This window comes from Leiobunum rupestre, chromosome 6 (assembly GCF_980474605.1).
Source record: "Leiobunum rupestre chromosome 6, qqLeiRupe1.1.hap1, whole genome shotgun sequence".
NCBI classification, from domain to species: Eukaryota; Metazoa; Arthropoda; class Arachnida; order Opiliones; family Sclerosomatidae; genus Leiobunum; species Leiobunum rupestre.
The window spans coordinates 45053534-45065964 of NC_143389.1; the positions used below are offsets into that span (position 1 = coordinate 45053534).

Genomic DNA, 12431 nt, shown 5'->3' on the forward strand with positions numbered 1-12431 from the left:
TGTTTTTTTTTTGGAAAATTACAGTTACCCTAAAACGAAAACTTTAAAAATTGTTTCATAGCCGCGCGGTTTTTTATTATAAGAAATGGAATGTTTTATATTTTTCTCAATGTTTTGCGTTTTTGTTCGACCAAGTTCCGAAAAGTTTGAAAAACAAATTGGTAATACTTGGCCATGTTCGCACCAGCCACTTTTTCTTTTCTTTTATTATAAAATTAAAGCGGTCACTTTGTCCCCAGTGCTGCCCGGTGTTTAACACGGTATAGTGGTAGTCTTTTATTTAAAATATAAATTCTATATAATTTTTGTTGAATATTTGTTTCCGACCGCTTTGATAGACGAGTAATAAAAAGTTCGAAGTATATATAAGAAAACACTTTTTTTTTTTAGTTTATGACGCGAAAATTAGGGCTTATCTTTTTTATAAGTTGTTTATAGTTTCGGCGCGCATCAGGTCGGAGTTTTGAGAACTTGATGAGGTCCTAGTTATTATTCCTATGATTCTTTAAAAGTTGTACTATATGTAACGCGAGTTTGTATTTTAGCAATAATTATCGTTTCGTATTTTGTTAAATATTATTTTGGTTTTTTTTTTATTATAATTTCACTTTGTATTCGCTACGAAAGAATAGTCAGGGTGACGGTTCCTTTGGCGTTTTTCAGGATGTCCACGGCTTCCTCGTGGGTGACCCCTTCGAGACTTTGGTCATTGACCATCACCAACTGGTCACCTCGTTGCAACTGGCCATTCTCAGCCGCGGCTCCTTTGTCAAAGACCGTCTTTACGTAGATGGGCAAATCTCCGTGCGGACTGCCGCAGCCTCCCACAATGCTAAAGCCCAAACCATCGGGTCCACGCTCCAATGTGATTGTTTTGTATTGCAAAGGACTGACCGGACAAATCGCCGAAACATGAGAAGGTAAGAGATGTTAGTTTATTTTGCTTAAATTACGTCACAATTTCCACCAATTTCGACTTAAATGCTGGTTTTCACAAAGGCAGAAACCGCAAGACGGCGAGAGCGACACCAAAAATCTCCGTTAGGCCTAACACATTTTTTTTGCGTCGTGGCGATTTCGCTCTACTGAAAATCAGCCTGAGTGTAAACATAGGCGGCGAAGGGCGACGCAAAAAATGGTGTTAAGCCTAACGGAGATTTTTTTGTGTCGGGCGATTTCGTTCTACTGAAAATCAGCCTTTAAGCGTAAACCTAGACGGCGAAGAACGACGTAAAAAATGGTGTTAGGCCTAACGGAGATTTTTTGCGTCGTGGCGATTTCGCTTTACTAAAAATCAGCCTTTAAGCGTAAGCCTAGACGGCGAAGAGCGACGCAAAAACATCTCAGTTAGGCCTGACACAATTTTTGGCGACGTGGCGATGTTGCGCTAGTGAAAATCAACCTTTAAGAGTAAACCTAGATGGCGAAATTAAGAAAGTCAAAACGGACGTGGTTATAATCTAATGACGCTACAACAACCACCGAAGTTTTAAAGCGTCTACCAAGAAACCATTACCACAACGATCAAAAACGAACTAACGCCTTAAGCACAGCCAATTTCAAGGCAAGAAAAAAAGCATCCGAAGCAAAATGCAACGGCAACAACAATGCCAAAAAGAAATCCAAGCCACAAGAAAAACCACAAGAGGTCAAAAAAAAAAGGGAACCAAAACGGAAGAAAGTATTAATACTGTAAAAACCCACCTCGAAAAATTTACTTCCTCTTACTGCGAACCGGCAGTGTGCACAAAGAAAGAGAGAGAGAGAGAGAGAGAGAGAGAGAGAGAGAGGGGGGGGGGGCGGAAGTGAAAGAAAAATATAGTTGGTGTGAGACTGTGTGTAGAGCTTTGATAGAATTATCTTTGGGCTCTTTGCGAAGTTTGCGTAATTTTTGTCTCCCAGAGTACATTTTACGTAGAAGCCACAAGAAGCTCACAGAGAAGAATAAGACAGTGTTTGCGTTGTGTGTAGGTGATTTCGAGTAAAGAAAAAATGACTTACACGTCCGCTATATCGTTAGATTTTGGACCGGATACGCTACGCCTAGAGCCCGCTTTTAACCTGCCAATCTTCATCGTGATTCGACCCGACGTTGTCTATTGAAAGAAGGACAATCAATGATCGCTCCCACACACGCTAATCCCGCTTAATAAATAAAACGGATCCTATCCTACTTTTAAAATAGCCGCGGCGTATTCTTGAGTAGCTGTTTTTAAGTCTTGCTCGTTGACTTCTAGTATTTGGTCCCCTTGCATTAACCGGCCGTCCGCCTCGGCTACGCCACCTTTCACCTGGTAAAAGAACGCGGTTAGCGACGCTATACGAATCGAGAAAAGAGGCTAGACACACGCTCACCACTTCCGAAATATATACTCCCGGCCCGTTTTTCCGGCCGACGATGCTAAGGCCTAATCCTCGACCTTGTTTTTTGAGGAGAGCCACCTCGATGATGTCGTAGAGGTCCTCTTCGTGGTTCTGTCCTTCCTCCCTGTAGACCACCATCCTGACGGCGGATGGCGTCTGTCGTAAAGCCGTGATGGCCGCTTCGTGAGGCGCTTCCCTCAAATCCTCGCCGTTTACCTACGCGAAATAAGACAATTTCATTTTAAGCAACCAACGAGGAATGTGGAAGCTCCAGCGTAAAGGAAAAGTCACTCGCCTCTAAGATTTGATCACCTGGTCTAAGGCGTCCGTCTAATGCCGCGGCACCATCGGGATAGACTTCGTGAATTATCACAGTGCCCTACGAACGGGAAACGGTTAGGTTAAGTTAAATATTGTAATGGGGGATCGGGTTTTGTTTAGCGAAACGGCGCTGACCAGAGGGGTGTCCGAGCCTCCGACTATACTGAGTCCCAAGCCCATCTTCTCCTTGGTGATTTCGATGGTAACTTCTTGACCGGGGATGATAGGCGACGATTTGGGATCGGAAGCCGTGATGAGTGGGGCGTCCGTGGGCTGATGGTCGGTGGGCGGCTCTGGTTGGGAGGAAGAGGTGGTGGACGACGTCTCTTCTAAGTTCGATATGTGCGAAGGGATTTGAGTCACAATTTTGGAAGAGGCAGACACGGACGAGGAACGGGTGACCGGCGAGGTAGTCGTCAGCCGGTGTTGAGGAGAGGAAATGGAAGATGACCGGTGAGGCGTTTTTGACGGCGATTTCACCGAAAGATGAGCGGGTTTCGGAGGGGGAGCGGGAGGGGACGCTGTCGAAAGACAAACCCAAAATTATTCGCGATGATTTGGGAACATTGGGGACTCGACTTTCAAAACGTGTATTTTTCGCTCTGAAAATGGAATCCATTGAAATATCGAAAGAAACTAAATGATATATTTCTTTTTTGTTAAAGCTAAAGATATTATAAATTTTAATTTAAACCAAGCAGTTTAGTCTATAGCTATCGTTAAATTTAAAAATTTTATTATTCGCGTGATATAAAATACATTACAATTAAATTGAAAAGAAAAAAAGCGTTAATAATAACTAACGTGACAAAATATTAATTTAATATATACACTAAATGATTAAAAAGAGGCGTGTTTCCTTCAATGATACTCACATGCATTGCGTTTATTAGCGACAGACAGAGATAGAGAGAGACAGATTTTGCGTTTTCATGCATCCATTTTGATTTTCAGCACCGCAATTTTTTATTTTTCGTAAAATGGGCATGCAAAAGAGGCAGACAAAAAACGTATGGTTGTTTTTAGATCGAGTTCGTTTGAGTTCAAATTAATTATAAGTTTTTATAGAAAAAATGAACACGAAGACCGTGGCCTGATATATTTACGCGATATCGCTTCATTGTTTGCCTCTAAATAGCAGCTGCGACTCGTGGAAAAAGGGACTGTCGATCAACTTAATAGGAACGCTACTGCCTTCTTAAAAGCGACTGGAGGGTAAAGTCACTTGCCACGAGCTAATAAATTGTATCCGTTAAGTGATGATCAGCCCCTTTAAATTGCGCAAAAATAATTTTATCCACTTTTATTTTACACATCGCCAAAAACCAAGTCAGCCAAACTCAACTATTGAACTATTTTTAACTCCCATGCTTATGTATATGAACAACTGACGAAAGTCTGCTGGCTACAATTTTTCTCGTAGCTTTTATATATCCAACAATTATAGGTGTAACGCCAAAATGCCTCGCGAAGGGGCTTATCATATTCCTAATAGTTTAAATAGTTCTATTTAAATCCAGGATGTATTCGAGTTAACAGGCGGTTCGCTTCACGATTCCTCGTAGAAAAACCACGCCCTTTCGCATTTCACCGCGTAATAATTCCGGTACGATAGCGGGCTCTCTTTCCGTTTAGGAGGAGAATATATCACGGGGATCATGAAAACGGAGGCTATAATTGCGGCTACATAGTCTCTGTTAACCCGATTACGCTCTTGGTTAAATGTAGCAGCTGTGATTTCGCGAGCTAGCGGCTTTATAATGCTTTAAACAGATGACTAAAAATACTAGCGCACTGTACAATACTACATACACACGGAGGTCGATACACTTCAAAAATCCCTTCAATTCTATCAACAACACTTAAGTCGAGTCCGCGGTTATACAAATCGCAGTTACGCTACACATTCGCGGCAAATCCCCAAAAACCAGCCAGAAAACTTGAGAAAAAGTGAGCTTTAAAATTCCAGGAAAAATTATCCGCGTTCCTAACGCAAAAAAAAAACCAAAATAATAAGCTAGCCAAAACAAATTCCCAGCCAAAAACGTGAGAGTTAGTATAAGCTAGCTTAAATAAAAAAATTCTATAGCGGATGTTAACTTTGCAATATCAAAAAATTAGTGAACTGTCTCGCGCGAACGAAGAAGGATTGGACTTACTTCTTTTGTCGCCGTTTCTAGACAGCACGCTATTTTCGTCCGTATGGAGATGAGCGGGCCCTAAGTTACCGTCAGTCGAGTGTCCCTTGTCCTCGTCGTTGGCGTCCGTCGCGGAAGCGGAAGTCACTTTACCCGGACTGGACACAACGAGAGAGATCAGACCCTCCGCCTGCTTGAGCAATTGCGCCGCCTACGAACGGGATCACGAAATAAAAAATATACACCAGACTATTTTGTATCATTCCGAAGTAACGTTTCATAATTTAGCGAGTCCCAGAGCGGATTAATTACGCTCTATTCGACGAACTTCTAAGCTAACACCGCCGTTAAAGGCGACAAAACTGTATAGTCGGTATTAAATACTACACTCCGTTATTTCTAGATTTGGTTGTCACATTATTTATTAATACGATCTTAATGAAGAAGACCATAAAATAGAGAATCCCATCCAATGTTTCCCCATTCTTGGTTTTAAATATAGTTGAATTATTTTTGTCCTTCGTGGTTTCGGCGAAGGGAAACGAGCCAGCGAGCGTGCGCGCGATCAAGCCGAAAATTTGAGCGCGGCTATTTTTAGAAGGACGCGCTTGGAATCCGATCGCGAAAAGTTAAATTGAATCCCCGCGACCAATATTCTAAAATAGCGTGTATTAAGAGGATGTTGATGTTAAAAATGAAAATGAGCCAAACAATGCACTTACGGTATCGTAGTCGGCGCTTGTCATGTCGATCTGATTCACCGAAAGGATCATATCACCGACGTTCAAGCCAGCCTGCGACAAAACAAAGACCGTTCATTTTCAAAGAACTGACTCTTAAATATCCGTTATATATAGAGACATCGAATAAAACTACTATAAAAAGTACAACGATTAAATACGATTCGAATGGTAAACATTCCAAATGGTATTACTAAAAGTGTATCATGTATATCTGAAAGTAAAGTATTAATTCCCAATACTGAGATTGAAACATGTACCTTGAAATTTGTTTAATAAAATACCTACCGAGAGCGAGCTCGGGACCCGGTAAAATCCAAATTGCGGGCTCCAAGACAGCCCTTACTAATGGAGATTGCTTTACGTGTTCGTTGAGAAACCAGGGATAAATATACCTCGTTTGTTCAAACCAGGGCCTATAGGCTGCGGAGGCCCCGGTAATTTCTACCGACTTACGCCCCTCTTTTGTCGGGCCTAAATAAAATAGTGCGGGACGAAATGCGCGGGAGAATGTGGTTTATAAATAGGTAATTATTGCTACACAGTTCAATTTCAAACGGAAAATTTTCAGCCGCGGTTTTTGCGGTAAAACAGTGCCCATTGAAAATTGAGCGAGGTACATGTTTCAATTGAACATTCTAAATGGATTCTTCTCCTGTAAAAAATATATATTACTGCTGTTACGCAATCGATCAAGTATGCCGAACGTGTCTTTGAAAAATTAAAACACAAATAATAGTTCTAAAAAACCTTAAAATGTCGTCATTCTAATACAAAAAACAGCTAGCCAATGTCTCAATCAACATAAATGAAGGATAACAAAAAAGGAGAATTACCTGCTCAGCGGGACTGACTTCTTGAATATCGGAAATGAATATTCCTTTGCCGGCTTCGGCGTGTTTGCCTTCTATAATCATGATACCGAGACCGTGAGCTCCCTGCAGCGGGGAAAAATACAACCATGAATGTACATCCGGACTCCAACGCGTCCAAAAAATTGCAAAAACAATACGTACTTTTCGTACCGTAACTCTCTTAACGCCTTTATATTTGGAATACTTTTCATTGGTCACCTTAAAGAGAGGAAATGTCAAAGAAAAGCTATTAGAAATCACGCGGCTCGCCTGGAAGACGCAAATTGTACGTACGTCGTCTAATTGAACGGGAAACTGGGTGATGGGTTTCACGGCCATGTCGTCCAAAGCGTCATCTCTTCTGCAAAAGACGAGAACGAGTCAATAAGGCGGAACACTTTTAGTTACGATTGAACGGAAACTACGTATACCGCCATAATCGGCAGCAGCAAAGACTATGGGCCAATAAATGTTCCAAAATACCCATGGAGCGTCCAAGAAGAGCCGCTTTTATTTGACTTTTTCTAAAATGCCGAAATATTTGCGTTCGTCGTCATCCTCGCGAACCGCCTTCGCTACTGAATATTTTCCGTTTATTTTTCTCTCTTTCTCGGAGCGGCAGCGACTAAGATTTGTTTCTTTAAAAGATATTTTCTTGACGCTTTGCCAATAGTTGGCTGGCGATTAGCCCCCGACCGCCTTTGAAATAACGTTATTCGCGCCGCTCGCTGTCTGGTTTATAGCGGAGGGGGGTGCGGATAAAGGGAGGTGAGAAGTTACGGAAGGAAGGCCGACTACAAGGGGTATCTATCCCTCTCTGGGAGGTCGCGCGGACCGCCGGAAATGAAATCGCGACGGAAGTCGGCGGAAAAACGGGCTTCCGGTTAAACCGCTTTCATCGCGTTAAAGCGCTTCTTCCCGTATTAAAAATGTTCCTTCTAAATCGGGCAAATAAGGGCGCGCAACCCTAGCGGCGGCGGGGGTTCTCGACAGGTGCGAAATAAAACAACACAGAATGATAGTGTTGATTCAGCGGCGCTGCCTTTGTACCTTTACGAGTACGCGAAACGTCAACTGTGTCGTAAATTATTTCTCAAACCCGCCTCTATTTCGTTGTCAACCCGGCTGATAACCGATACGCAAACTTAACGTACTCTCAGCCTCTATCTTAATTGTCGACTAACACCTTCGGTACAGGTATATATTCATTAAGCTCCTCCTATCGGTAATAAGGCGGGTATTACCAGTTCGCTCTACATTCGAGCAGCTGTAATAAATAGTTTATTCCTTTTCGCGCGGACCATCCAACCCAGTGGCTTTTTCAGACGCGAAATAAATACGAAAACCCGTACTACAATACGGTAAACGCGTCCTCGATAAGAAAGAACCGTATATCGAAGACGCGTTACTATTAAACAAATTGGATAATAGAAGGACGAAGTACACGGGGAAGCCTCATTCGTTAATGTAACCGCGATGTTGCCTTACTCCACTTTTTCCCCCGCCATCTCTCTCCGCAGCCTCCGCCATCCCCCCCTCCCTTAGAAAACGTCTCACTCATCATTTAGGATCTCAAGGCCGATTGGAAACCACGGCCGATAAATCTTTCGTCGTTACGAAGATGGCAAACTTTGATGATGGATGCTACGTAGCGCGGGCGTACGTGCGCGCAAACGGTGTACGACTTTCACGCGAAATGTTTCAAAGGACAGCCTCAGTATTCCTGTACTCCATAAATTGCGAGGTTCAGGTGTTGTCGAAACGACCATTTTTGTCGGCCCTGTATCTAGTATAAATGAGGCGTGAAGTAATTGTAGGGACGAGGATAAAATAACCCTCATTTGGCGTACCAAACCATCGATTTTTAACGGATAATTTCCCCCTTTTTTCTTCCAAAAATAATTAATTGCTCCCATTAGCGTATTTGCGCGGATATAAACGTGTCCAAATATTAAAAGAATAATAACTTTTTTAATTTCTTTTTCTTTTTAGTTATTCAGTAACGCCTAAAATTATACGTTAAAAGATGTGAGGAAATTGAAAATTTCCAAACCAATCTGGATCAATTTTGATCGCAAATTAGGTAAATTTGCGTAGCCAATATTCCGGAATTTCGTAAAATAGCCAAAATATCCCCGTGATATTAAAATGTTGTGTCGTAATATCCAATAAGCCTAAGCCTTTTCAAAAATTTGCCGATTTTTCGCGGCGTCGGCCTCAAATTAATTGAAAGAGGGCAAGATTAATACCTTAACAAGATCATCTTGTAGCTGGAACCCGTTAATCCTTTGATCATGGCCGAGGCGTTCAAGTGACACCTTCCGAAGAGCACCACGCCATTCACCTGGTGACGAAAAAGAGAAATAATCATTAAAAATAATAAAACGAAGACCCCCTGGGGATACGGCTTTCCCGCTCTCCGTATGAAATTCGTTCAACGACCGCGAGATGTCGTTACCTTCGCCGGAACGAAAGGAGGTAAGAAGCGGAAGAGGATGAATAAAGAGAGCCGGAGGGAGGTGGGATTGTAGGGGAGAGATAGAAATGGATGGTACCTCTAGAACCTCATCTCCGACCCTGAGGCGTCCGTCCTTGTGGGCGTTCCCTCTGGGGTGCATGCCGCAGATGAAGACACTCATTTTCGTGCGATCTTTGTTTCCGGCTAAACTCAAACCCAAACCGTTGGATCCTTTCAACAGTTCCACCATTAACAATTCACCACGCAATTCTCCGTATTTCTTTTGCACTTTTTCTGTAAGAGACGCGAACAATATACGTTAAAACGACGGTGAGAAAATTAAGGCTTAACAGTAGATTAGTTTCATTGTAGTTAAAACGCTTTTTCATTAAAATTTCATTAACCCTGTAAATTAACTTCTCCCCGCGATTAGAACACTTCCAGATAGGGTCTCAAAATTGTCCCAAGAGAAAAAATTATTTATAAATAACAATGAAACAATTGTCGATAATGTATTTAGAAATTTTTGAGGTATCTCCTAGTAAATAAAACCAGTTCGGTTATATTTGGACTCGTTTTACTGTTGTTAGAACTTTTTTGTTCGTCATGTACATCACTACTTTATTTTATTGAAGCATTTCGTTGAGAAAAGGGGGGGTCTCGGGTCGGGGGCCCATTTATTTGGTTTGCCTACCCTCGGGAAAATTCCTGGCGCCGCCACTGTTTTCAAACTGAATTTGGTTCTCAAAAAGCTGATGCTTTTCGCTTAAAACGTGAAGATCGTTAAAATATAGTTTACAATATCAAAAGTTTATAAAATATCAGTATCCACCAATCCTAGAAGCGAAATTCAAGCTTCTCATAATACTCACTAGTGGCGCGCCAGTCTATAGCTTACTAGCCTAGTAGAGACCAATTAAAATATCATTGAGAGATATAACGTCGGATTTCAGTATTTCGCGAAACAAGTTTTTAACAAACAAGAATACTGCCGTCTGCTCCCAAATGACGAGAAAACTTTATCATTCTATCCGTGGCGCCGTCTATCTCTCAATGGTTCGTTCAAATAAGACGCGTTTTTCGGCAAAAAGGTTGTTTTTTCAAAAATAATGGATGGCGCCACGGGTCATATGATAACGTTTTCTCGTCATTTTAGAGAAGACGGCACATTCGTAATTTTCAAAAACTTGTTTCGCGGGGAGCAGATTTGATTGGATCTCTAGAGTCTAGATTAATATTCCCAACTCAATGGGTCTACCGTGCTCTAGACTGTCGCGCCACGAGTGAGTATTAAGCGAAGCTTGACTTTCCCTTCTAAGGTTATACTTCCTTAGAGAGATGAATAAGAGATATAATTACATATAATACAATAAAAAACTTGTCGAGGTTAACGGTAATAATTAGTGTAGGGAGCTGTTGGCTCGATCTCGTGCCATGCAGGGCTTGCCACCACCCTCCTACGCATTGTAACCCGGCCACCTGAATAAATGGCTTCAAAAGTCGCTTGATGACTTAGGCCTAAGGTGGTGCCTTGGGTATTAGCCTAGCTGATTATTATTATTATTATTATTATTATTAAGTAAATATACGAAATATATATTATTTATATAAGTTTAAAATAATAAAACCACTGTTACACAATAACTTAGTACTATGCACAAGTTAGCTCGTCTAATATTTTAGTTATTATTGATATTTTAAATCTTTAGTTGGATATTTATTTTCATTGATCGCTTCAGCGGCAGGGAAAAATGTCGTTCATTCGAACCTGGCAAGGCAGATGATTCGCTTTTATGTTGTAGATGGTTACTTATCCCTTAGATTTCATATACTTTCGCTATAAAGAATAATAAGACGGTGTCGTATATCCGCCGGTGGCGTTGAAGTAAAAGTGTCGCGTATGAAAATAGGATTAGGAGAGGAGGGACTAAAACGGCGGTAACAACCTAAGGAATGTCCGAGGCCGCGTCTCCGTTGATCCGTATAATGCCGCCGCTTAGATAAAGAATCGAGCTCGTGTCAATACGAGCCGGACTGAAGCGGCTCCTCCTCGGGGGCTTCCCTGGGATACAAACCCAAAGTTAAGTGGTCAACCGAGAGTGGCTCTGAGAACCCGCAAACTTAACCCCCTCCCCGCCTCGCCATCCGACAGTCGGGTACGAACGCGTAACGGTAGCTCATTTTCTCAAAGGATTCATTGTCGCGAACTAATTATGAAAGTTCTTAAGAACTCGGGGGAGCGGCCACTAGATGGGGTTATAGAAGGCGGACAGATTATCGGGTGGCGTTCTCCGCCGATTAAAAAGGGAGGAATCTTCGGAGCGAGATGATCCGGCCAAGTCGGGTCACGCTAGCGAGCCAATTTTGCGAAAAATGAAGACAACGAAATTAGGCGAACAGCGCCGAGTTGCGCCAACGACCGAAAAACGAAAAAAAGGCCGACGACGACGCGAGGTCCATTCTGACAATGTCTAATTAGCCGCTCGATAGTTTTCTTCTTTTTAAACGTAGGATGAAATTTGAATACGAATAGGGGGAAGCACCAGCGCGAAAATAAAATATACGACATTTAATTAGAAATACACGCGCGCCTCTCTTCCTTCCGACAGCGATTAGACAACAAATTAGACCACGTTCGAATTATAAGCTCTATTAGTCTCGAGAAGATTGACCCCCTTTTTTAACGAGCGTAAAATGCATTCATTCTTTAGAAATGAGAAATATTTTTATCGTGACCACCCATCCTTTCTCAGTATATAAATAGATTTTAATTTCGGAATTTCCTGGCGCCTAATATTTTGAAGTGGCCTCGGAAGCGGATCGTAAAGCAAACGACAATAAACCGTAAAACCTTTCAAATCATAATACAAATATTCTCAAGAGGTCCGAACCAGAAAAAAAACACACGTCCAATAAAATTTCTAATTAAACTTCGGGAAATCGTGGTTGGAAATGGCGAGAGTTATAACAGGAGGGCCTTTGAAAATGTCTAATTATAAAATAAGGCGAGGGGGGGGGGGTGTAAAGGCAAAGAGAGCTCTCTCTCTCTCTCTTCCCCCATTGGAGTCGGCATTAAATTGGTTCCGAAACAAGGCGTTTCCGAGGAAGATGGATGGGATCATCGCCTACTGTCTAGGGATAAAATGCTAGATTACTCCACTATTGAAATTGCGGTCTCCTCGGCAGCCCTTTCATTTCGGCGCCGTTCTTGTAGCGCTTCCTCCGACTATTCTAATTCCCGGGTCAACTTTTAGAGCTATTAGGGTTCGCCAGTGGGTAGGGAAGCCTCGCTCGGGTACAAAAAGAGACGCTGTCTCCTGTCTGCCGCGTGAGAGAGTGAAAGCGAAGACTGAGGAGCGGAAGAAAAGGACGAGCCAGTTGACGGTGTTCCTCGACAGAGGGAGCCACTACTGCCGACATAGAAGAGAGGGTTTTAGCATCGTCAACTTCTCGAGTGAGAGAGAGAAAAGGAAGCGGCGAGCGCTCTTCGCCGAGTTTCGGGACGGGAAAACCGGGAGTTTGAAGTTGAAAAGGGCAAAGGTCACCTCCTTCTCGG

General features: G+C 42.3%; 1 protein-coding gene across 3 annotated transcripts in view; it reads right to left on the reverse strand.

Annotated features, from left to right (window-relative positions):
• The window catches only part of LOC149941135 (multiple PDZ domain protein-like), a 322502-nt gene continuing 310071 nt past the window's right edge, over positions 1 to 12431 (reverse strand). Inside the window, exons 28-41 of one of the 3 annotated variants that reach the window (XM_090176998.1) lie at positions 8973 to 9169; positions 8667 to 8761; positions 6712 to 6778; positions 6580 to 6636; positions 6400 to 6501; positions 5546 to 5617; positions 4845 to 5034; positions 2821 to 3206; positions 2660 to 2743; positions 2356 to 2580; positions 2175 to 2291; positions 2002 to 2096; positions 1705 to 1727; positions 804 to 889 (exon numbers count right to left, since the gene is read on the reverse strand). In XM_090176998.1, coding sequence (XP_090033124.1) covers positions 1715 to 1727; positions 2002 to 2096; positions 2175 to 2291; positions 2356 to 2580; positions 2660 to 2743; positions 2821 to 3206; positions 4845 to 5034; positions 5546 to 5617; positions 6400 to 6501; positions 6580 to 6636; positions 6712 to 6778; positions 8667 to 8761; positions 8973 to 9169 — 1700 coding nt within the window. In that variant the 3' untranslated portion in view covers positions 804 to 889; positions 1705 to 1714. Of the gene's footprint in view, positions 890 to 1704; positions 1728 to 2001; positions 2097 to 2174; positions 2292 to 2355; positions 2581 to 2659; positions 2744 to 2820; positions 3207 to 4844; positions 5035 to 5545; positions 5618 to 6399; positions 6502 to 6579; positions 6637 to 6711; positions 6779 to 8666; positions 8762 to 8972; positions 9170 to 12431 lie in introns of all 3 variants that reach the window. The other 2 variants (XM_090176997.1, XM_090176996.1) reach the window with 2 other exon arrangements.